Source organism: Gekko japonicus, unplaced genomic scaffold, assembly GCF_001447785.1.
Source record: "Gekko japonicus isolate JY-2015 unplaced genomic scaffold, Gekko_japonicus_V1.1 scaffold175, whole genome shotgun sequence".
Taxonomy (NCBI): Eukaryota; Metazoa; Chordata; class Lepidosauria; order Squamata; family Gekkonidae; genus Gekko; species Gekko japonicus.
The window spans coordinates 347977-373674 of NW_015166425.1; the positions used below are offsets into that span (position 1 = coordinate 347977).

Sequence of the window (25698 nt, forward strand, 5' to 3'; positions counted from 1 at the left end):
ATGGCACCTGGTGTTTCTGGCCACTGTGTGATACAAAGTGTTGGACTGGATGGGCCTTTGGCCTGATCCAACATTGGTGTCTCTTATGTTCTTACATTCTTATGTACCTGGGTCACAAACTTAGAATCATGGAGCTGGAAGGGGCCATAGAAGCCATCTAGTCCAACCCCCTGCTCAGTGCAGGACCAGCCTAGAGCATCCCTGACAAAGTGTGGGTCCAGCCGCCGCTTGAAGGCAGCCAGTGACGGGGAGCTCACCACCTCCCTAGGCAGCCGGTTCCAGTGCTGAGCTGTGCTTACTGTAAAAAGAAAAAAATCTTTTCGGAACATCCAGTCTCGTCTTGCTTGATGCTTCTGTCGGAAGTATCGGCCACGTTGTAGAGCTCAGAAGTGCAGCAGACCCGTGAGAAGAAATAACGGCGTAGAAAGTACTATTTTGGCCGTCAGCACCCACCCCAAAAGCCCGGTTTTGAAAGATTCCCGGGGCACACCGATTAAAAGCTCTTCTTGCGGAGATTCTCCTGGGTCATTAAATGTTGGGTGAGGCCCCCCCCGCATATCTGGATGCTGTTGGAACACTCTCCCATGGGAAGCGAGGGGAAGCTTGTTCCTCGGAGATGGGTTAAAATTAGACTGGAAAGAGTATGGGAAAATGTCCACCAGAAGCCTGGCCCGGTCAGAGGGGATCGGCAAAGGGTGCCGTTATTTTGGAGAGCAAAGTAGGTAGTGCCCATAGCGAATGTGGGGCCCGGCTCCCTAGCGTTTCTTCCGGGGCCCCTCCCTCCCGGCCCAGCCCCCAAATTGAAATTAATTTTGATCTAATTAGCTGCACCTTCCCACCTCAAGGCCCCCTCCCCAAAAAAACCCTAGCTACGGGACTGGAAGTAGGTTTCTCCTGATGAGTTTGGTTCCGGCTGAGGTTGTTGACGCGTATGACAGTGCCAGGGACCAGACCCAGAATGTGCATTGCCTGGACCTCGGGGTCACTGTAGTGTGGCAGAGGGCCAATGATCCCAGTGCACCAAGCAGAAGATACTGGTCTGTTGACCAGGCGAGGGCAAAGGGACCAAGTGCTTTATATTCCTGCTCATCTTGTCCAATCCAGGGGCTTCATACTACCTGCCAGTCACAGGGGCTGATGACGCACACGCCTACTCCCCCATGTGCTGGGAAAGGACTCTGGGACCTGTGGGTGTGTGAGTTCACTACAAGGGCAGCATCGGAACAGGGTCCTCACATCCTGCCAATCCCGGGTCAGAATGGGGAAGGGGGAGTAAAAAAAACTTTAAGGACTGGCATCCTGTTGAGAGCCAGTTTGGTGTAGTGGTTAAGTGCGCGGAGTCTAATCTGGGAGAGCCGGGTTTGATTCCCCACGCCTCCACTTGCACCTGGCTGGATGGCCTTGGGCAAGTCGTAGTTCTGTCAGAGCTGTTCTTGAAGAGCAGTTTCTGTCAGAGCTCTCTCAGCCCCACCGACCTCACAGGATGTCTGTTGTGGGGGGGGGGGAAGGGAAGGGAGTTTGCAAGTCGCTCTGAGACGCCGAGTAAAGGGTGGGGTATAAATCCAGTGTCGTTGTCCTCCTCCTCCCACCCTTATGATGATAGTTCCTCTCTTGCAGCAACAACTATAATAAGAACATAAGAGAATCCAATGTTGGATCAGGCTAGTGGCCCATCCAGTCCAACACTCTGGGTCACACAGTGGCCAAAAATACCAGCTCCCATCAGGAGGCCCACCAGTGGGGCCAGGACACTAGAAGCCCTCCCACTGTTACCCCCCCAAGCACCAAGAATACAGTGCCCAGACCGAGAGTTCCTATCTATACATAAGAGACGCCAATGTTGGATCAGGCCAAACGCCCATCCAGCCCAACACTCTGTATCACTCAGTGGCCAGAAATACCAGTGCCATCAGGAGGTTCACCAGTGGGGCCAGGACATTAGAAGCCCTCCCACCGTTGGCCCCCCCAAGCACCAAGAAGACAGATCATCACTTGCCCCAGAGCCCCTATCTATACCTTGTGGCTAAGAGCCACTGATGGACCTCTGCTCCATATACTTATCTAATTCCCTTTTGAAGCCGTCCATGCTTGTAGCCGCTCATGGACCCCTGGTAACCACTGGCTTTCCCCACCCCAGCCTTCCTGGAGAACCGCAAGTGCTTCTTCTCTAACATTCCACATACGTGGGGCCCTGCCTCTGTCCTGCAGATCTGCTCTGGTGATAGACTGTGGGGGATGTGTATTGTTGCCAGTTAATGGTGGGGGGGGGGACCAGCAGTGTGGCTTCTGGTAGTGCCCCCCTCCATCTCTTTGTTCCAGAGACAGCGGAACATAATTTCCCCCCCAGTTAGGGATCCCATCCGTGGTTTGGTGGTTTGGTGACCTCAGCAAGCCTGGAAGCAAAAAGCTTGAAAACGGACGTGGGCTTTCGAGCGAAGGATGGAAATAATTCGCAGAGCACTTTCCACAACCCGGGGCGGGTAGTCAGGCACCCGTGCGGTACAGGGTCGTCACGAGCGGCAGGAAAAGGGGGAGGCGGGGGTCTTTAAGGTCAGTCGAAGGGGTCTTGGATGGCCCAAGCGCGGCCTTTGGGGCTGCCTTCATTTATTGCATTTTTTAATTTGGGTTATCTATCGCCTGCCTTTCTTACTTGGCTTCGAGGCAGATCACGCAAAGTCAGTCGATACAGTCAGTTCAATAAGCAATGCAACGGGACGAGGCTCGGAGAACCAGCCAGGAGTCGAGAAACAGAACAGAAGCCAAGCAGGCGTATTAACATGACACATTAAAGGACGCAAAATTCCATCGCGGGATTTCAGTTTCCGCAAGCTATCCGCGGCGGCAGAGACCGCGGTCCCTGGTCATTTTTCTAAGTAACTTTGTGAATCATCTAGAACACGGCAGTTCTGTCGCCTGCATACAAAAGCCCTCTTGTGTAATGTTCCCTCTAAGCTGTGGAGTCTCGTGCGCAAAAATTCTGCTTTGTGAGCTGCTGGCATGAAAGTCGTGAGCGAGCAGTTTGGCCGCTGCATAAATTAGTTTGCTCCTCAGCCGAGACAAAAATATGTGGGCCGGAGGCTAAAAAAACGGTGAGCTGGCTCATGCTAACTCATCTTAGAGGGAACACTGCTCTTGCATAATTCAGTTTTGCGTAGTTTGCAGAAAGCTGGGAGAGGGGGGAGCCTCCCTGACCTCATCGGGAAGGCCGTGCCACAAGACTGGGGCCACCACGGAGAAGGCACTGTCACAGGCAGCTTTTGAACTTGTCCATTTTGACACCTGCAGAAGAAACTGTTCAGATGAGCAAAGATGTCGTGGCGGTGCAGAGGGAAGAGGCGGTCTCGCAGATTATGAGGGTCTAAGGCCATGAAAGGCTGCATGCGGGATGCTCGCAACCTTAAATCGATCCTGTTCTTTATGAGGAACTGGAGCATCGATGAAGATCGTTGGGTGGGAAGAATAGGTCGGGGAAGGCAGGCGGAAGAGAAGAGAAGAAGAAGAAGAGATTGGATTTCTACCCCGCCCTTCACTACCCGAAGGAGTCCCAGAGCAGCTTACAGTCTCCTTTCCCTTCCTCCCCCCACAACAGGCCCCCTGTGAGGCAGGTGGGGCTGAGAGAGCTCTTCCGAGGACCAGTGCTCCCTCTAAGCTGTGGAGTCCAGTGAGGAAAAATTCTACTTTGTGAGCTACTGGCATGAAAGTTGTGAGCGAGCGATTTGCCTGCTGCATAAATCAGTTTGCTCTGGAGCCGTCCTTCCTGAGCTAAGACAAAAAGGTGTGAGCTGGAGGCTAAAAAATGGTCGGCTAGCTCAAACTAACTCAGCTTAGAGGGAACACTGCCGAGGACCGCCCTTGAGAGAACGGCTCTGGGAGAACTTGTGGCTGGCCCAGGGTCACACCAGCAGCTGCATGTGGAGGAGTGGGGAATCAAACCCGGTTCTCCCAGATTAGAGTCTGCGCTCCGGCCTCCAGAGAGGTTTGTGGACAGATCCACCAAAGGTATTATCCTTTAACGATCTCCCCAATCTGTGCGCGTTTCAAACGGCTCTGTTTCCGCAAGCCCTCAGCCAGTGGCTACTTGCGCACCTACCCTGATCGCTGGGACTGGTTTTTCAGATGCTGCTAGCCAAAGTGCAGAAAAATTAGCCCTGGTGCCTAGAAATCGGATGCTGTCTCGGGAATCGGTCACAGAAAAGAGCAGGAGTCCGGCAGCCAGTGTTCCCTCTAAGCTGAGTTAGAGTGAGCTAGCTCACAGCTTTTTTAGCCTCCGGCTCACACATTTTTGTCTCAGCTCAGGAAGGAGGGCTCCAGAGCAAACTAATTTATGCAGTAGCCAAATCATTTGCTCACAGCTTTAATGCCAGTAGCTCACAAAGTAGAATTTTTGCTCACAAGACTCCACAGCTTAGAGGGAACGTTGCCGGCAGCACCTTGAAAGACTCACAAAATTTGTGGCAGGTCATGAGCTCTCATGAGTCACTGCTCACTTCCTCAGCATCAGCGATGTTGATCGAGGACCTACGCACCACACCTAAAAATGTCATGCCTTGACCCCAGAAAGGGAATACTGGTGACTGGGACCAGCGTCACGTAGTGGTGGATAGAGCATAGGGGTCGAACTCATTTGTTATGAGGGCCGGATCTGACATAAATGTCATTTTGTCGGGCTGGGCCATCCGTGCCGTGAAATGTAATGCCAGGTACTGGCGATATAAGCTTTATAAAGGACACAGGCAACCCCAAATAACGGTATTATTTCTTTATTCAAAATACAAACAAAGGCAATTGATTCCTAGCAGTGAAAGCAATTGATTTACTAGGGAGCCGACAGAAGCCCCAAGAAATGTATTGACTCATATGCAAGACTAGGTTATTTCCCCAAAGATGCCATAAAAGGGGGAGTGGAGTACCTTACATTTCCATACATTCCAGTTGTTTCAGAGCCAGTTTGGTGTAGTGGTTAAGTGCGCGGACTCTAATCTGGGAGAGCCGGGTTTAATTCCCCACTCCTCCACTCGCAGCTGCTGGATGACCTTGGGCAAGCCATAGTTCTGAAAAGAGCTGTCCTAGGAAGGGCAGTTCTTGAAAGGGCTCCCTCAGCCCCACCTACCTCACAGGGTGTCTGTCGTGGGGAGGGGAAGGGAAAGGAGTTTGTAAGCCGCTCTGATACGCCAAGTGAAGGGCGGGGTATAAATCCAGTCTCCTCCTTCTCCTCCATCTCCTTTTCCTCCAATCCATTCTCCTTTTTCTCCTCCTCCTCCTCCCCCCTCCTTCTTCCGGGCCGGGTAAGAGCCGTGGATGGGCCACTTCTGGCCCCCGGGCCTTATGTTTGACACCTCTGGGTTAGAGCATCTAGAACCAGAATAGGGTTGCCAAGTCGGGCGTTGTGCCGCAGCGGGGGGAAGTGACGTGATGACGCCGGGCACGCTGGGGGTAGGGCACGACCATCCAAGGGAAAACCATAGAGTTTTCCTCGGATGACCGTGGCCCTGACCCCAGCGTGCCCCACGTGGTGACGCGCACGTCGGGGTGGGGCTCCCCCCGGGGCCTGATCCGCTGCCGGTGGGGAACGGGCCTCTGGGGCGGGGGTTTCCCCGCCCCCCAGGGGGACTTGGCAAGCCTACACCAGAATCTGGGAGAGCCTGGCTGGACTCTGCTCTGACAAGGAAGCTGGCAGGGTGACCTTGAGCTGGTTCCACACTCTCAGCCCCCTGGATCGTCCCTTGGGGAGAAAGCAGCCTTTTGTGTTGGGAAGAAACCTGCAGCATAAGACGCATCGGTTGTCCAACAGGGGGGAGGAAGGCAGGGGTATTAATAAATAAATAAACACGAAATCCGTCTCTGGGCCTGCTCTTGTTTCTATCCGCTCTTGTCTTGTGCAATGGCGAGAGAGGATTGCTTCACTTTCAAACAATACACAAGGTTTCCTTTTGGCGCCCGGGTTCCCTGCCCGCCTGCGGCTGTCGGAAGACGGAATGTTGACTGTATCGGCCTGTATCCCCCCCCCTCCCCCGTGCGATTTTATTTTTTTTGGAACCTGGTCCGAAGGGTCTCCGTATTTACGCAGCAAACAGCTGGTTAATTTTCAGCCTGCGGGGAAGGGGGGGGGGGCTGATGTCCAGGGCTCTGGGCTGGCTGATTCTGCGCCACGGAGAGGGGACAGGCCCGTGTGCTTTGCCCCAACCAGTCCTTCCAGAAAAGTTTGTGGCGTGCGAGATTCCGCAGCGAGATAAACGGGGAGGCAGAGATCAGCCCACCCGGCTGTAAAAGCGCTGGGTGCCTTTAAAGCTTCCCAAAGCCGCCAGAGGAAACTGGGCCCGTTGCAAAGAATGAGAAGTCACCAGTCCTAGTAATTCTTGCAGATTGTCTTTTCAAGGCTGTGTGAGCGTTCGGCGGAGAAAGCCTAGGTTCCAGTTGCACCTCTGCTCCCGCCTTGATGGGTGGGAGGCCAAACAGGTTGTTTTTACATTTTGTAACCTGCCTTGAGGCTCTGAGAGAAAGCCGGGCCCATTGGTGGGCCTCCTGATGGCACCTGGTACTTTTTGGCCACTGTGGGACCCAGAGTGTCGGACTGGATGGGCCACTGGCCTGATCCAGCATTGGCTTCTCTTATGTTCGTATGTTCTTATGAAGCTCGGTCGAAGGATGGTTACCGTTTGCCAGCTCCTGTAGAGAGGCAGACACGTGATGCTCCGTGTGAAATGTACTCCTAGACAAGAACAATGCTTGGAGAAAGTCATCTCTCTTCCCCGGGGAGGGGTGTGTGTGTTTCAGCGGCAAACAGTGTCATGCTCTTTCCCATCATCCTGTGCTGCATCCGTGTCCTGTCACCTTCAGTCTTCCTCAAACGGTCTGAGAGACAGTCTGGTGTAGTGGTTAGGAGCGTGGACTCTAATCTGGGAGAACCAGGTTTGATTCCCCACTCCTCCACGTGCAGCTGCTGGCGTGACCTTGGGTCAGCCACAAGTTCTCCCAGAGCTGTTTCTGTCAGAGCTCTCTCAGCCCCACCCGCCTCACAGGGTGTCTGTTGTGGGGAGGGGAAGGGGAAAGGAGATTGTAAGCCGCTCTGAGACTCCTTCGGGTAGTGAAGAACGGCATACAATCCACGCTCCTAACCACTACAACGAGGCTGGCTCTCAACTGGAAGATTCAACATGAGATGGTTTGTCTCAGTCAAGGAAGCCACAGCCCTTACTTTGCAAGACCTGAGTGAGGCTGTTAAGAACAGGACATTTTGGAGGCCATTAATTCATAGCCAGTTTGGTGTAGTGGCTAGGAGCGCGGACTCTACTCTGGGAGAACCAGGTTTGATTCCCCACTCCTCCGCGTGCAGCGGCTGGTGTGACCTTGGGTCAGCCTCAAGTTCTTTCAGAGCTGTTCTCTCAAGGGCAGTCCTCGAAAGAGCTGTCTGAGCCCCACCTGCCTCACAGGGTGTCTGTTATGGGGAGGGGAAGGGAGAGGAGATGGTAAGCCGCTCTGAGACTCCTTTGGGTAGTGAAGGGCGGGGTATAAACCCAATCTCTTCTTCATAGGGTCGCTGTAAGTCGGAAGCGACTCGACCTGGCACTTAACAGATGCACATTTGAGGGTATGCTGCCTTGGCAGAAGGAGGTTCCACCTAGCTAATGGGGCATTGATCTTCTAATGCTTTTGTTTCATCCCTTTCCTGAAACCTGTCTTAAGCTACTGTCATGTGGCTGCGACTTCTAGGGACATTTTCTTCCACTTAAATCACATTGGCCCAAAAGGGAAGGTATACACATAGCTTCTGGCATCCCTAATGCTGGCAACTTTCCCCTGTTGCTGCATGCCTAGTCTGAATTATGCAAATAAAACGGATTTGCATGTGGTTCCTTGGTCTGCATAGTCTCTCCTGCCGCAGAAGGCCTTGGGATTCTCCCGACCCCCTCAGCGGTGGCGAAATGTGGGAAGGGATCGTAGGCTGGGGTCAGATAGCCGGTTAGATTACCCAGCTCGATAAGGATGGGGCAGGGAGGCTGGGATTTAGGGGGGAGGGAGCGAGCGTCAGAGCACGAAATAGCTTTTTATTGCTTACCGGGGGCTTCGCCCCTCTGGCTGCTTAGGCGCCACAAAACTGATTTTTTTTCTTAAGGGCCCTGGTTCGAATCTCACCACTGCCGAGGAGTTTCTGGGCTCAGTTTCTCTTTCCTCAAATTCTCCTCGCCCAGTTTCAGTTACGGTGGTTGATGATTCATTTTGGCTCATTCAATTCCATATCAGAACATTCCAATTTTGGTCCTGTTTTCTTTATTGTCAGTTGCCTTACATGTGTTACGGGGACTCTGTTGCTTGTCGTGTTTTACACTGTTTTGACCTCTGAAGAAGGCTCTTGTGAGCTGAAACACGTCAGGTCAGATACTGTGTGTGTGTATTTGTAACTTTGAACATTTTACGAGGCTTTATTTGGGCCCCTGCTAGGTTTTTATATGTCTTTGTCATGAACACTCTTTTGTACGCTTGCTTATGTTTTTAACTTTTGGCCCTCAATAAGTTTTCTAAACTTCCTTTGGAGGTTTGTACTTTGTTGGTTTAGATTTTCTCCCCTCTGGTTTTTTTGGTTGATAATGCAGGCCTACGTGGGTGGCGGAAAGTGCCGTCAAGCCGCAGCTGAGTTACGGCGACCCTATCTAGTTTTCAAGGCAAGAGATGAACAAGAGGTGGTTTGCCCTTGCCTGCCTTTGCATAGCAACCCTGGTCTTCTCTTGGTGATCTCCAGTCCATGTACTCACCAGGGGCGGCCCTGCTTAGCTTCTCAGGTCTAACGAGATTGGGCGAGCCTGGGCCATCCGGGTCAAGGCAAGAGATGTTCAGAGGTGGTTTGCCTGCCTCTGCGTAGCAAACCTGGACTTCCTTGACGGTCTCCCTCCCAAATATTCACCAGGGCTGACCCTGCTTAGCTTCCGAGATCTGACGAGATCGGGCGAGCCTGGGGCATCCAGGTCAAGGCAAGAGACGTTCAGAGGCGGTTTGCCATTGCCTGCCTCTGCGTAGCGACCCTGGACTTCCTTGGGGTTCTCCCATCCAAGTACTAACCAGGGCCAGCCCTGCTTAGCTTCCGAGATCTGACGAGATCGGGCGAGCCTGGGGCATCCAGGTCAAGGCAAGAGACGTTCAGAGGCGGTTTGCCATTGCCTGCCTCTGCGTAGCGACCCTGGACTTCCTTGGGGTTCTCCCATCCAAGTACTAACCAGGGCCAGCCCTGCTTAGCTTCCGAGATCTGACGAGATCGGGCGAGCCTGGGGCATCCAGGTCAAGGCAAGAGACGTTCAGAGGCGGTTTGCCATTGCCTGCCTCTGCGTAGCGACCCTGGACTTCCTTGGGGTTCTCCCATCCAAGTACTAACCAGGGCCAGCCCTGCTTAGCTTCCGAGATCTGACGAGATCGGGCGAGCCTGGGGCATCCAGGTCAAGGCAAGAGACGTTCAGAGGCGGTTTGCCATTGCCTGCCTCTGCGTAGCGACCCTGGACTTCCTTGGGGTTCTCCCATCCAAGTACTAACCAGGGCCAGCCCTGCTTAGCTTCCGAGATCTGACGAGATCGGGCGAGCCTGGGGCATCCAGGTCAAGGCAAGAGACGTTCAGAGGCGGTTTGCCATTGCCTGCCTCTGCGTAGCGACCCTGGACTTCCTTGGGGTTCTCCCATCCAAGTACTAACCAGGGCCAGCCCTGCTTAGCTTCCGAGATCTGACGAGATCGGGCGAGCCTGGGGCATCCAGGTCAAGGCAAGAGACGTTCAGAGGCGGTTTGCCATTGCCTGCCTCTGCGTAGCGACCCTGGACTTCCTTGGGGTTCTCCCATCCAAGTACTAACCAGGGCCAGCCCTGCTTAGCTTCCGAGATCTGACGAGATCGGGCGAGCCTGGGGCATCCAGGTCAAGGCAAGAGACGTTCAGAGGCGGTTTGCCATTGCCTGCCTCTGCGTAGCGACCCTGGACTTCCTTGGGGTTCTCCCATCCAAGTACTAACCAGGGCCAGCCCTGCTTAGCTTCCGAGATCTGACGAGATCGGGCGAGCCTGGGGCATCCAGGTCAAGGCAAGAGACGTTCAGAGGCGGTTTGCCATTGCCTGCCTCTGCGTAGCGACCCTGGACTTCCTTGGGGTTCTCCCATCCAAGTACTAACCAGGGCCAGCCCTGCTTAGCTTCCGAGATCTGACGAGATCGGGCGAGCCTGGGGCATCCAGGTCAAGGCAAGAGACGTTCAGAGGCGGTTTGCCATTGCCTGCCTCTGCGTAGCGACCCTGGACTTCCTTGGGGTTCTCCCATCCAAGTACTAACCAGGGCCAGCCCTGCTTAGCTTCCGAGATCTGACGAGATCGGGCGAGCCTGGGGCATCCAGGTCAAGGCAAGAGACGTTCAGAGGCGGTTTGCCATTGCCTGCCTCTGCGTAGCGACCCTGGACTTCCTTGGGGTTCTCCCATCCAAGTACTAACCAGGGCCAGCCCTGCTTAGCTTCCGAGATCTGACGAGATCGGGCGAGCCTGGGGCATCCAGGTCAAGGCAAGAGACGTTCAGAGGCGGTTTGCCATTGCCTGCCTCTGCGTAGCGACCCTGGACTTCCTTGGGGTTCTCCCATCCAAGTACTAACCAGGGCCAGCCCTGCTTAGCTTCCGAGATCTGACGAGATCGGGCGAGCCTGGGGCATCCAGGTCAAGGCAAGAGACGTTCAGAGGCGGTTTGCCATTGCCTGCCTCTGCGTAGCGACCCTGGACTTCCTTGGGGTTCTCCCATCCAAGTACTAACCAGGGCCAGCCCTGCTTAGCTTCCGAGATCTGACGAGATCGGGCGAGCCTGGGGCATCCAGGTCAAGGCAAGAGACGTTCAGAGGCGGTTTGCCATTGCCTGCCTCTGCGTAGCGACCCTGGACTTCCTTGGGGTTCTCCCATCCAAGTACTAACCAGGGCCAGCCCTGCTTAGCTTCCGAGATCTGACGAGATCGGGCGAGCCTGGGGCATCCAGGTCAAGGCAAGAGACGTTCAGAGGCGGTTTGCCATTGCCTGCCTCTGCGTAGCGACCCTGGACTTCCTTGGGGTTCTCCCATCCAAGTACTAACCAGGGCCAGCCCTGCTTAGCTTCCGAGATCTGACGAGATCGGGCGAGCCTGGGGCATCCAGGTCAAGGCAAGAGACGTTCAGAGGCGGTTTGCCATTGCCTGCCTCTGCGTAGCGACCCTGGACTTCCTTGGGGTTCTCCCATCCAAGTACTAACCAGGGCCAGCCCTGCTTAGCTTCCGAGATCTGACGAGATCGGGCGAGCCTGGGGCATCCAGGTCAAGGCAAGAGACGTTCAGAGGCGGTTTGCCATTGCCTGCCTCTGCGTAGCGACCCTGGACTTCCTTGGGGTTCTCCCATCCAAGTACTAACCAGGGCCAGCACTGCTTAGCTTCCCAGATCTGACGAGATCAGGCTAACCTGAGTTGTACAGGTCAAAGCAGAGACGGACAGAGGTGGTTGGCCGTTGCCTGCCTCTGCGTAGATACCCAGACTTCCTTGGCGGCCTCCCATCCAAGAACTAGCCGGGGCCGATGCTAGTTAGCTGACGAGGTGGGGCTATCCTGGGCCATCCAGGTCGACCCAGGCCTACCTCACAGGGCTGTTTTACTGCCACTTCCCCGTAGCTCGTAAGCCTCATCCCCGGGCGATCAGGGACGGGCTCCTTTGTCTAATGGCCTCATGTTTATCTCTCTCGGCCCCCGTGATGACTGCTGTGCTAGGAATGACTCAGGCTGGTGTGTGTGTGTGTGTGGGCAGGCCCGGTCCCTTTCTCGTGTGTGTGGGTTACTAATGTTGACGGGCTCATTAGACCTTGCAGAGTATTGTTATGACTCCCTCGAAGGTTGTGGTGCTGAAATGCGTGTACGGTTCCATAAGATAGGGCCTCGAGGTGTCACGGGACGGATGAGCGGCCCTCTGCCTGCCCACCCCTGCCTCTCGGCAGAAGCTGCCATTCTCCGGACGGTTGCCAACTTCCCTGTGGCATCTGGAGATCTCTGCTATTACAACGAACCTCCAGGTGACCAAGATAGGAGAGGAGGAAGAGGAGATTGGATTTACACCCCCCGCCCTTCACTCGGAGCCTCAGAGCAGCTTACTCACTCTTTTCCCTTCCCCTCCCCGCAACAGACACCCTGGGAGGTAGGCCGGGCTGAGAGAGCTCTGAGAGAAACTGCCCTTTCAAGGACAGCTCTTATCAGAACTACGGCTTGCCCAAGGCCATCCAGCTAGGTGCAAGTGGAGGAGTGGGGGAATCAAACTCGGTTCTCCCAGATTAGAGTCTGCACACTTAACCACTACACCCAACTGGCTCCCCTGGAGGATATTTCCCCTGCTTTGGAGGGTGGACTCTCCGGCATTAGACTCTGCTGACGTCCCTCCCCTCCCAAACCATCCCCCTCCCCAGGCGCCACTCCCAAAACCTCCAGCTATCTGCCCACCCAGAGATAGCGACTCTAATTCCCCAGCCTTTCACGCTGCTCAGAAAGAGCTTAAGAGCCGGTTTTTGGCGGAGACGTGCCAGCTCCAAGGTTGCGTTTTGTCTCCCCGGAGCAGTGGTTTGGGAAGGACTTCTGGGAGGTGCCTTGAAAAGTGCGTGCCGGGATGGACGGATCCAGGTGAATCTGGGCCGGATGGCTTCCGGTACCGTGGAACTTAATCGGTCAGCCTCGCAAATAAGAACATCAGAGAAGCCAATGTTGGATCAGGCCAATGGCCCATCCAGTCCAACACTCTGGGTCACACAGTGGCCAGAAATACCAGGTGCCATCAGGAGGTCCAGCAGTGGGGCCAGGACACTAGAAGCCCTCCCACTGTTGAACCCCCCCCCCCAAGCACCAAGAATACAGAGCATCCCTTGCCCCATACCAAGAGTCCCTATTTACACCTTGTGACTCATAGCCACTGATGGACCTCTGCTCCATATGCTTATCCAATTCCCTCTTGAAGCTGTCCACGCTTGTAGCCACCACCACCTCCTGTGGCAGTGAATTCCATGTGTTAATCAGTCTTTGGCCGAAGAAGGACTTCCCTTTAACTTTTCAAACCCGACTGCTCAGCAGTTTCACGGAGCGCCCACGAGTTCTTGTATTGTGAGAAAGGGAGACAAGTGCTTCTTTCTCGACCTGCTCTATCCCAGGCAGAATCTTAGAATCCTCGATCATGTCACCCCTCAGCCGTCATTTCTCCGAGCTAAAGAGCCCCAAGCGCTTTAACCTTTCTTCATAAGGAAAGTGTTCCAAACCTTTTATCATTTGAGTTGCCCTTTTCTGCACTTTTTCCGAAGCTATAATATCCTTTTTGAGGTGTGATGACCAGAACTGCAGACAGTACTCCAAATGAGGTCGCACCATTGATTTATATAGTGGCATTATGATACTGACTGATTTGTTTTCAATTCCCTTCCTAATAATCCCCAGCATAGCATTGGCCTTTTTTATTGCAGTCGCACACCATCTAGACATTTTCAGTGAGATATCTACTACAACTCCAAGATCTTTCTCTTGGTCAGTCTCTGCCAGTTCGGACCCCATCAATGTGTATTTATAGTTAGATTTTTTTGCTCCAGTGTGCATCACTTTGCACTTGGCCACATTGAACTCCATTTGCCATGTTGACGCCCACTCGCCCATCCTCGACAGAGCCCTTTGGAGCGCCTCACAATCCTCCCTGGTTTTCACCACCCTGAACAACTTTGTGTCATTTGCAAATTTAGCCACTTCACTGCTTACTCCCAACTCCAAATAATGAACAAGTTAAAAAGCCGTGGACCGAGTACTGATCCCTGCGGTACCCCACTGCTTACCACCCTCCACTGAGAAAATGTCCCATTTATACTCACTCTCTGTTTCCTATTAATTAGCCAGTTTTTGATCCACAAGAGGACTTGTCCTTTTATCCCATGACTATTGAGCTTACTTAGGAGCCTTTGATGACGACCTTTATCAAAAGCTTTCTGGAAGTTAAGTAAGTTTAATGAAAGAACAAAGTTTGAGTCCAGTGGCACCTTTAAGACCAAAGAAGTTTTATTCGAGGTATGGGCTTTCGTGTGCACACACACTTCCTCGGATACAATGAAATGGAATTTACCAGTCCGTACATATAAGGCAGAGGCTGAACAGCGAATTAGCATACAACATAATGAAGACGTTTTAACGGATGCAAACAGGAATAATAAGCATCATTGTTTGGATTTAATTCCGGGGGGGGAAAAGCATATGTCAAAATTGGAGATAGGTGTGTAAATGTATCCTTCTTAATGTGGAGCACTGAGAGCAATTAACTGAGACCTTGATGCTCCATCTGTGTCCTCTCAAACATGGAGGTATCTGGGGTATCATTGTATTTGAAGTAGAGATGTGAAGGCCCGGAAAAAACCCAGAAAAATTCGGGGGAAAAACGTTTCCTACCCCGTTTTTTCCCTGAAGCCTTTTTGTTTTTTTCCGAAAAATTGGAAAAATTGAAAAAAGAAAAGAAAAGAAATTGATTATGGAACGTTTTATTTTAACATCATAAATAAAATATTTTAAGACAAGGTGTTCAAATATTTTCCAAATAATTTCTAAAATATATATATATGGTATCAGATTGACCTAATTTCTGTGCACTGAGGACAAGCAAGTCCTGGGTTGCAAACTGAACTCTCCAATGCAAGAACAAGATGCATTTCTTCCTTTAGGAGGTGCGATTGTCAGAAGAACATAAAAAAGTTTCAATTTTGTTTTTGCATGTGGGTGGGTATTCTGTTTGTAATAATTGTTTGGATACACTATATTTTTAATATGCTAGTTGTGATAATTTCATGCCAAGTAAAAATGTCCATAGTCATATTTTATGTTCCTAAAGCAACAGAATGACTTTCAATCTAGAATAGACAAAAGAAATGCTAATGTAGCATTTTTTTCAATTTTTCTGAAAATGTCCGGTTTTTTCCGGGGGGAAACGGGAAAAAAACACGTTTTTTTCCCGAGTTTCAAAATTTCTGGAAATTTTACATCTCTAATCTGAAGAAGTGTGCCTGCACTTAGAATCATAGAATCATAGAATGTTAGTTGGAAGGGATCTTGCAGGTCATCTAGTCCAGCCCCCCTGCACTGTGCAGGAGACACTTATTCATAGGGTCGCCATAGGTCGGAAGTGACTTGCTGAAACATAATACAAACACAAGTGTTCATTGATTTCCTCAAGGCTTCACGTTTTGAGTGGGGTTTTTTTGGTAGGGAGGTTTCGGCCAGCTTCCATGTGACTTATCAGATGTGAGGAAGAGCTGAATTTCTGTTGGTTTGATGTGGTGATGTTAAGAATTTAGTGTGGGATTGACGCCCTGAGGTGTGTTTTACCAAAGGTTGGTATAACTGAACAGCACCTTAAGATTTTATGTTTTAACTTATAGTGAAATGATGTATATGGTTTTATTGGTCTTATTGGCAATTGGGCCACTGTTAGCAGCCCTGAGCCCGTTTGCGGGGAGGGCGGGGTATAAATCGAATAAATAAATAAATAAGTGTGGTATTTGTGTGGTGGTGTGTCAGAGCTGGCCTTGGGACTCAGTTTCTCGCTGACTAAAGAGAAAGACAACTGGGGCTGTGTCCAATCGCAGCTTGGTCATGCCTCGAAAAGGCCCAACTGGATGGGCCATTGGCCTGGTCCAACATTAGCTTCCCTTATGTTCTTATGTTCTTATCTTTGGGCTTGTGCGTTCCCTCTGTCTCGCCCTCATGAGCCACACCAAGACTGAAGACTTGTCGGTTGAGGAAGTCTTCCGTTGAGCCACCGTAGAAAAGAGCAAGAGTCCAGCAGCACCTTAAAGACTGACAAAATTGGCGGTGGGGTAGGAGTTTTTGTGAGTCACTGGGTGCGGTCAGACGCCGTGCTGGGAGTGGTTTAAATTGCTCCGGCCCCATGTGGTTTTTTAAAACCTGGAGAATTGCGATCACACTCACCTCCTTGCTCTGGATCACTGCGCAGCCACATCGCTCCCCACCGTCCACAGGCAGGAGCGTGCGTCGGTGTTGTTTTTTCTCTCTGTTTGGGCACAGGCAGCCATCTGTAGAAAGAAAATTTTCACGCGTGCGCGGAACAGCGATTTCGACTTCAACCCGACTGCTGTAACACTTCCCTTTAAACGTTAAAGGAACACTTCCCTTTAAACGTTTACCCCAAAAATGGCCTCCGTGAGATCCCGAACTCATCTAAACGCTAAAACTAGGCACCGTTTAAATATTGTTTTAAATAACGCAGTGGCGGAGCTCCGCCTATGCGCACACCGACAACGCGTGGAAAAAAATGGCGGGCAAAAAGGAGAAGCCTTGGGCAGCTTTCGAGTGGGGCGGGGGGTTAGACCGGAAGTGGCTCGACACCGCCGGAGCGATCACACAGGGGGAAAATGCGTCTGGAACCGGAGAATCAGGAAAACACCACTTGGGGACCTGGTATCAAAATACTCCGGTTTAAAGGGGATTTGATCCGGAAAGCGACGGCTGGGGATGGGAGGCAGATGCTGACTGTGTGATCGCGCGTATAATATCCGTTTCTGAACTGGCACGACCCCAGATCAAACGGCGCGTCTAAATGCACCCACTGCTCACTTCCTCAGATATCTAAAGAAGGGAGCGGTGACTCACGAAAGTGCCTCCCCGCCCCAGACTTTGTTAGCCTTATGGTGCCGCTGGACTCTTGCTCTTTTCGACTGCTACAGAACGACTAACACAGCTGCTCCTCTTAATTGAACCACAGTTTGTCAAGTTTCGTTCTCTAACTAGCTGCGGTTATACCTCCCCAGTGGGATTTTTAAGCTTTCCTTTAATTCTTTTTTGGAGTCAAGCAGTGGACTGCCGTTTGTTTAAAGCCCCTGAATTTGGGGGTGGGGGACGCCATTGGTTGATTGGGATGAAGACTTCCTGGCTTCGAAAGTCTTCAGTTGCTGCCAAGAAACTGAAGTAGGGGGCAAGCAGTGGAACGGCTTTGACTATTTCGGGCTTTGGTGGGTAGCCGTGTTGGTCTGAACCAACAGAACAAAGTTTGAGTCCAGTGGCATCTTTAAGATCAAGTAAAGTTTAATTCTGGGCATAAGCTTTTGTGTGCCTGCACACTTCTTCAGATACAGGGAAACAGAAGAAGCGTGCATGCACACAAAAGCTTATACCCAGAATCAGTGTTTCCTCTAAGCTGAGTTAGTGTGAGCTGCTACCGGAAGAAATGGTTCACGCCAGACCAGGGGTCATTTCGTAGAAAAAGAGGCGCAGGAGCTCATTAGCATAACTCATTAACGTAACTTATTTTCATATGCCATACCCCCTGACATCACCGGAAGTGTGTCAGAAGGCAACACCCACCTCTCAGGCTCCACTGGACTGTTTTGGATTGCTAGCTATTGGTGTGGGGGGGGGGGGAGGAAAGTGCAGATATGTCCTTGCAGAGGAGGGAGAGCTTGTACCTGAATAAAACTTGGTCTTAAAGGTGCCACTGGACTGTTTTGGACGGGGGGGCCAGGGGGAGCTCTGCAACGTACCTGACTGCTTCTTGCTCTGACTGAGGGCTGCTGGGAGCAGGGGGTGGGGCTTGTTGCATGTGCCCGCCCCCTGAGCGCCTTACTACCGGAGCTCCGCTCCTGTGCGCTCCTGCAGGAAATGACCCCTGAGCCAGACTGAATGGCATTGGCTGAATGAACTAGGCCTCTGATCCCCCCCCCCCTTTTGAGGAACAGGGACATCACAAAGGGTTGGCAGCTTGTAGCAACTCTGTGTATAATCTGAGCCCCTTCGGGGGAACGAACCTCATGGTTAGTGTGTTCTAGAGGCCTGGGTGGTCGGCAGAGCTCTGTGATTGTACAGGAGAACTCCGGAGCCGTCTTCCAGTTTTCTTTGGGGGGAGGACGAGAAAGGCGATCCTAGACTGCACGTTCCCCTGCTGAATCGTGCCCTGGCTTCCTTCCTCTCCGCACAGCCAACTTGCGAATCGCGGCCATAAAGCTAAAGGACAACCTCTTACATGGAGATAGCTCAAGATGGCCAACCATGTTAGTCTGTCTGTAGCGGCAGAAAAGAGCAAGAGCCCAGCAGCATCTTAAAGACTAACAAAATTTGTGGCAGGGTGGGAGCTTTCGGGAGTCACCGCTCACTTCTTCAGATAGAGCAAGACGGGTAGCCGTGTTAGTCTGTCTGTAGCAGTAGAAAAGAGTGAGACTCCAGCGGCACCTTAAAGACGAACAAAATTTGTGGCAAGGTATATGAGCTTTCGTGAGTCACTGCTCACTTCTTCAGATACAGCTGGAATGGGAGCCCGTCTATCCCATATATTGGAAAGTGGAGTGGTTCCAGATATATAGGACAGATGGACTCACATTCTAGCTGTATCTATCTGAAGAAGTGAGCAGTGACTCACATCAAGCTCTTAACCTGCCACGAATGTGGTTAGTCTTTAAGGTGCTCCTGGACCCTGGCTCTCTCCTTCCGTGCCAGTCATTGGTCTTCTCTCCGGTAGACTCCGCTCCCCTTTTAAAAAGAACTTGGTGTTCCCCAAGCGTGCATGCACCGATTTCTTTTTCAGCAAAGATGGTGGCGGGGTTGTTTGGTCCCTCGTTGGTACGGTATTTTCCCGTGTGCAAAGGCCAATCGAGTGAAATGTGGGGTCAAGTGTCGCGAAGGAAGGAAGCTGCTACAGCAGGCCGCTCTGGTCTGAGGATATGGAACGGTCCCTGTGCTCTGGCAGTGAGGAGGGGATCATGTTAAATTTTCATGGGATCATGTTACATTTGTTACATCATGTTACATGTTACATCATGTTACATTTGCAAGAGCCAGTTTGGTGTCGTGGTTGAGTGCGCGGACTCTAATCCGGGAGAACCGGGTTTGATTCCCCACTCCTCCACTTGCACCTGGCTGGATGACCTTGGGCAAGCCGTAGTTCTGATAAGAGCTGTCCTTGAAAAAGAGCAGTTTCTGTCAAGAGCTCTCTCAGCCCCACCGACCTCACAGGGTATCTGTTGTGGGGAGGGGAAGGGAAAAGGAGTTTGTAAGCCGCTCTAAGACACCTTTGGGTAGTGAAGGGCAGGGTATAAATCCAATATCTTCTCTTCTTCTTCTTTGTTGACAGTCCCTTAAAATAACTACACCTGGGGTGTCAAACATGCTCCCCGGGGGTCAGGTTAAGCCCCCAGAGGGCTTCTATCAGGCCCACAGTGGAACTGTCTGTCTTCTGCTGCTTCTTCCAGTTCTGCTGCTGCTATGTCATTGTAGGTTTGCCGCTTACAGATACGCACCTGAACAGCATGCTCAAGATTGCAACGACACAGACATTTTGATGCAATAATTCAGAGCAAGAGGTGTCAGTTATGGACACTGTTAAATAAAATATTGCAAGAGTGCTAATGTTTTAAGCATGTTTTTATTTTAAGTAAAAAAAAAAACACCTTTGTGTTTGTGCCAGTGTGGTGTAGTGGTTAAGTGCACGGACTCTAATCTGGGAGAACTGGATTTGATTCCCCACTCCTCCACTTGTACCTGGCTGGATGACCTTGGGCAAGTCGTAGTTCTGATAAGAGCTGTTCTTGAAAAAGAGCAGTTCTTGAAAGAGCTCTCTCAGCCCCACCTCCCTCCCAGGGTGTCTGTTGTGGGGAGGGGAAGGGAAAGGAGTTTGTAAGCCGCTCTGAGACACCTTTGGGTAGTGAGGGATGGGGTACAAAACCAACTCTTCTCCTCCTCCTCCTCCTTCTTTATAAAGTTTATATCTCCGCTCCCTGGCATTACAGTTTATGACACGCATGGCCTGGCCCAACAAGGTCTCATTTATGTCAGATCCGGCCCTCATAACAAATGAGTTCGACACCCCTGAACTACACCATGCAATAAGGGACTATCAACAAATTCACAACCGCCCACAGTATAACAGTTCCCCTTAACAGTAGGCAACAGGAAACGGGTATTTGGTGGCTGACAACCGTCTTTTTTTTTTTTAATTCAGTTGCAGGCCCAGAAGCTGCGCTTGGCACATCGACGGGGGCCTTACTACGGCGGCTCACTGCCCAACGTCAACCAGATCGGGAGCGGCACCTCTGAGTTTCAGGTATCTCGTTCTTTATTTAATCGTTTACAAAGATGTGTCTCTCGCCTTACTGCTGCCGAGGCCATTAACGAATTGTGGTGTGCATAACAAAATCACGTCTCAAAAACCGTGATCACTGGCAAGAAGGAACACATCCGTAAAACGAGTTAAGCCAGAGCTAAATTACGTACAAAATCATAAAAGCAACAAGATATCGGGGCAGGAAGGAAGGATCACGGAGGGAACGCCAAACGGAGCAAAATAGTCTTCACCCATTGGTGGAAGATGGCAACTGAAGAGGATAGGCGAATCTCCCTGGGGAGAGACTTCCAGAGTTTTGGAGCCACCACCAAGAAGTCCCTCTCCTGGTCCTGGGTTGCCACCCGCCTAATCTAGGGGTGAACCAGTATCTGAGCGGCACAGCGGAGGTCTGACTGCGTGTACCCCTGATTTCTCCCATTGCAGGCTGGGGGCCTCTGCTCCCATTAGGCTGTCTATATGTATATATCTATATATATCTATATAGATATATATAGATATATATATATAGACAGCCTAATGGGAGCAGAGGCCCCCAGCCTGCAATGGGAGAAATCAGGGGTACACGCAGTCAGACCTCCGCTGTGCCGCTCAGATACTGGTTCACCCCTAGATTAGGCGGGTGGCAACCCAGGACCAGGAGAGGGACTTCTTGGTGGTGGCTCCAAAACTCTGGAAGTCTCTCCCCAGGGAGATTCGCCTATCCTCTTCAGTTGCCATCTTCCACCAATGGGTGAAGACTATTTTGCTCCGTTTGGCGTTCCCTCCGTGATCCTTCCTTCCTGCCCCGATATCTTGTTGCTTTTATGATTTTGTACGTAATTTAGCTCTGGCTTAACTCGTTTTACGGATGTGTTCCTTCTTGCCAGTGATCACGGTTTTTGAGACGTGATTTTGTTATGCACACCACAATTCGTTAATGGCCTCGGCAGCAGTAAGGCGAGAGACACATCTTTGTAAACGATTAAATAAAGAACGAGATACCTGAAACTCAGAGGTGCCGCTCCCGATCTGGTTGACGTTGGGCAGTGAGCCGCCGTAGTAAGGCCCCCGTCACTCGTAAGCCAGCCGGAACGCCGTTCCTGTGCGTTCCTGCCCGAAAATAGCCCTGGGTATAGATATATATAGGCACGTGGGCCAGGCTTGAAGTAAGATGCCTTTTGTTTTTCAAGTGCGGCTTCTGTGCTTTGCAAGCTGCATGACAGGCAGAAATTTAACAGGGACCATCTTCAAGTTCTTGAAGAGCTATCACGTAAAGGATGGAGCAGATTTGTTTTCTGTTGCCCCGAAGGTCAGACCAGAAGCAACAGGTTGAAATTAAATCAGAAGACTTTTCGGCTAAACATTAGGAAGAACTTCTTGACAGAGCGGTGTGGAAGAGGCTTCCTCGGGAGGTGGTGGGCTCTCTCCTCCTTTGGGGGTTTTCAAGCAGAGGCTCGATAGCCGTCTGACAGCAGTGCTGATTCGGTGAACTCGGGCAGATCACGAGAAGGGAGGGCAGGAAGGGTTGCCCCAGTGCTTGGTTCTCGAGGCCCTTCCTTACATGCCCAGGGAAATGCTGATCACCACTTTGGGGTCAGGAAGCAACTTTCTCCAGGCCAGTTTGCCCGGGGATCCTGGAGGTTTTTCATCATCTGGGCCTGGAACAGCGGTCACCGTGGGTGTGGAGGGGGAGGTATTTGTGGATTTCCGGCATTGTGCAGGGGGTTGGACTAGATGACCCTGGGGGTCCCTTCCGACTCTACGATTCTAGGGGCAGCTTCCTCATTGGCTGCCATCTCCATCCCGGGAAAAGATGACCTGTTGAATTTCTGCTCACAGCAGCCCTGGCAGGCATGGGAGAGGGAGAGAAACCCGAGTGACGCGTCACTCCAGCCCTTCTCAACACCTTTGCTCTAAAACCGGAACCGATCTACAGCCCTCTGCCAGCGATGCCAAGGCCTACCCCACGGCAGAGGTGCACCCGGGCAGAATTGTGGCAGATGCCACCCCTCTGAGGGAAAAACTGGGATTTGGTGGGTCTGACTTTCAGTGGGGTGAGGAAAGCAGGAGTTTGGCTCAGGCCAGACAAGCCCAGGGGGTCGGCTATGTCACTGTGGGTGGGTGTCGGCCACTTCTCACTTCTGCCTTGGGGTTGCCACTCAATTTGGAGTGGGATGTGGGGAAAATATGTCCGTTTCCGAGGAGCTGTTGTCAGATTTTTGAATGTGCCATCTGTGTAGGGGATGTTAAAGGTTTCTTTCCCTGTAAATCTGTATTTTTGAGGGTGAGGGGGCAATGCTCCCTCTAAGCTGTGGAGTCTTGTGAGCAAAAATCCTCCTTTGTGAGAAGAGAAGAAGAGATTGGATTTATACCCCGCCCTTCACTACCCAAAGGTGTCTCAGAGCGGCTTACAAACTCCTTCCCCTTCCCCTTCCCACAACAGACACCCAGTGAGGTAGGTGGGGCTGAGAGAGCTCTGACAGAAACGGCTCTTTTTCAAGAAGAAGAAGAAGAGATTGGAGTCATACCCCGCCCTTCACTCGTAGTCTCAGAGTGGCTTACAAACTCCTTTCCCTTCCCCTCCCCACAACAGACACCCTGCGAGGTAGGTGGGGCCGAGAGAGCTCTGATAGAAACTGCTCTTTTTCAAGAACAGCTCTTATCAGAACTATGGCTTGCCCAAGGTCATCCAGCCAGGTGCGAGTGGAGGAGTGGGGAATCAAACCAGGTTCTCCCGGATTCGAGTCCGCGCACTTAACCACTACACCAAACTGGCCACTGGCATTAAAGTTCTGAGCGAGCGATTGGACTGCTGCATAAGTTAGTTAGCTCTGGAGCCATCTTTCCTGAGGGAGGACAAAAATGCGTGAGGTGGGGGATAAAAAGCTGTGAGCTGGCTCACACTAACTCAGCTTAGAGGGAACACTGGTGGGGGGCACTCCACGTCAGGGGTAAAAGGGTCCCTTTTCCCTCTGTGGTGCCTATTGGCCGGATCCTCCACCTGGGTCCACTCTGCCAAGAGTAGCGTCCTCCCCAGTGGACGGGATCTTCCTCAGCGTGTGAGGTGCCTTTTGCTTCTGAAGAAGGGTGCTTGCATTGGTGAAAAGCACCCATGGGACGGATCCTGCCACGTCCTACCTTGAGTCTTTGGGGGCTGCCGCCTTTTCTCCCAGTCCGTACAAGGGGGAGCCCTGACCCAGCCGGCCCGAGCTAGCCCGATCTCATCAGATCTCAGAAGCTGAGCGGGGTCGACCCTGGTTAGCATTCGGATGGGAGACCGCCAAGGAAGTCCAGGGTTGCTACGCAGAGGCAGGCGATGGAGACCCACCTCTGAACGTCTCTTGCCTCGAAAACCCTACAGGGCTGCCGTATGTCGGCTGTGGTTTGACGGCATGTTCTACTGCCCTAGAAGAGGAACTGCTGCCAAGGATCACTCTTAGAATCATAGAGTTGGAAGGGACCTCCAGGGTCATCTAGTCCAACCCCCTGCACAATGCAGGGAATTCACAAATACCTCCCCCCCCATACACCCAGTGACCCCTGTTCCGTGCCAAGAAGATGACAGAAAACCTCCAGGTTCCCCGGCCAAACTGACCTGGAGAACAATTGCTTCCTGACCAGTTTTCCCTCTAAGCCGAATCAGTGTGAGCCAGCTCACCATTTTTTAGCTTCCGGCTCGCCCATTTTTGCCTTAGCTCAGGAAAGATGGCTCCAGAGCAAACTAATTTACGCAGCCGCCAAATCGCTCGCTCACAACTTCGATGCCCGCGGCTCACAAAGTAGAATTTCTGCTCACAGGACTCCACAGTTTAGAGGGAGCATTGCTCCCAGGGTCATCTAGTCCAACCACCTGCACAATGCAGGAAATTCACAAATACCTCCCCCCCCCCCCCGTGACCCATGTTCCTTGCCAAGGAGATGGCAAGAAACCCTTCAGGATCCCTGGACAAACTGGCCTGGAGAACAATTGCTTCCTGACCCCAACGTGGCAATCGGCATTTCCCCGGTCGTGTAAGGGCCAGGAGAACTAAGCGCTGAGGCGACCCTTCCTGCCCTCCCTCTCGTGATCTGCCCAAGTTCACAGAATCAGCATGGCTCTCAGATGGCCACCTAGCCTCTGCTTAAAAAACCTCCAAAGGAGGAGAGCCCATTCGGAGGGACTTCCACCCTTAATAAGCCTGCCCCAGGTTCTGTTTTTTGGCCACCGTCTGGTGTGAGTGTCGGCTAGAGTGGGAATCGTTCTCTCTTTTCTGAAAAAGGCAATGCAGTGTCCTAAATGCCTGGTCCGGTTTCGACAAGAGCCGGGCCTCTCTGTTGTGTTTCCCTTCCCCGCTTTGCACGGTCGGTCCGACGCCCATCCTAACTCTGGCTCTCTTTCCTTCCTCTCTATCCCTGCAGGGCCCTCTCCATTCGCCTCTGGATTCGGCCCGGGGCACGCGGCACCACGGCTTGGTGGAAAGGGTGCAGCGGGACCCCCGCCGCATGGTGTCTCCGGTCTCCCGCTACATGCGTCAGATATCCTTTGGGTCGCGTAGTCGCTCTTCTCCCCTCCTTCCCGCCTCCTTGCTTGCCTGGCCTTCCCACAGCGAGGGTGGAGCCTCGAACTCGCTCCGGGAATAAAAGCGGCATTCGCGGGAATGCCCTGCGTTGGGGCATCCGCTTTCTTGCACTCGCAGCCCCTCCTCCTCTCTCCAACGCCCCCCCCTCCGAGTCTGTGTCTTCCTTAACCCCTCCCTCCTCACGTGGACAGCTCCCCCTACAGCCCCGCGTACCTGTCGCCTCCCGCCGAGCCCAGTTGGAGGAGGTAAAGTTCGCCCTCTCTTTGTTTGCGGGTTCCCGTGGGTCCCCCCTTTCCCCGCTGTCCATTTCGATCCCGGCACCCGTGTTTGGCACGAGCAGGGAGCAGGAATTGTGGCTGCTGTTCCCCCATCAGGATCTGGCTCTAAGTTCTCCGAACCCCTGGGTTTCAAGTCGGCTATGAACAGGAAACGAAGTCGTTTGCCTCGAACCCCCAGCTTCAGAGGCCCGTGGCTTCAGCGCCTCCCCCCTTGCCTACCGTTTGGGTGCCGCCGGGCTCTTTTTGTAGCAGGAACTCCTTTGCATATTAAGTGACACACCCCTAATGTAGCCAATCCTCCAAGAGCTTACAGTAGCTCCTGTAAGAAGAGCTCTGTAAGCTCCTGGAGGATTGGCTACATTAGGGGGTGTGGCCTAATATGCAAAGGAGCTCCTGCTACAAAAAGAGCCCGACCCGGCTGGACCCGGCTAGCCCGATCTTATCAGATCTTGGAAGCCAAGCAGGCTCGTCCCTGGTTAGTGCTTGGGTGGGAGACGACCAAGGAAGCCCAGGGTTGCTGTGCAGAGGCAGGCCCCTCTGAACGTCTCTTGCCTTGGAAACTCCATTCAGGGTTGCCATAAGTTGGCTGAGACATGATGGCACTTTCTACCACCAGCCGCCAGAAGAGCCTCTTCCGAGGCCAAGCTTAAGCAACGGCGGCTCTACACCCCCCCACACACCAAGCACCGCCAGTGGTACATTCCAGATATGTGTCCATGCCTCTTCCAGTGGGAAGTCTGTTCCCCACCTGGAGCGACTGTTCCATTTTCAAAGGTCGGGGGGGGGGGGGG

General features: G+C 52.4%; 1 protein-coding gene across 1 annotated transcript in view; it reads left to right on the forward strand.

Moving 5' to 3' along the window:
* The window catches only part of CRTC2 (CREB regulated transcription coactivator 2), a 69579-nt gene that overhangs the window by 3948 nt on the left and 39933 nt on the right, over positions 1-25698 (forward strand). Inside the window, exons 2-4 of the mRNA XM_015411720.1 lie at positions 19969-20070; positions 24469-24585; positions 24813-24874. Coding sequence (XP_015267206.1) covers positions 19969-20070; positions 24469-24585; positions 24813-24874 — 281 coding nt within the window. The remainder of the gene's footprint in view (positions 1-19968; positions 20071-24468; positions 24586-24812; positions 24875-25698) is intronic.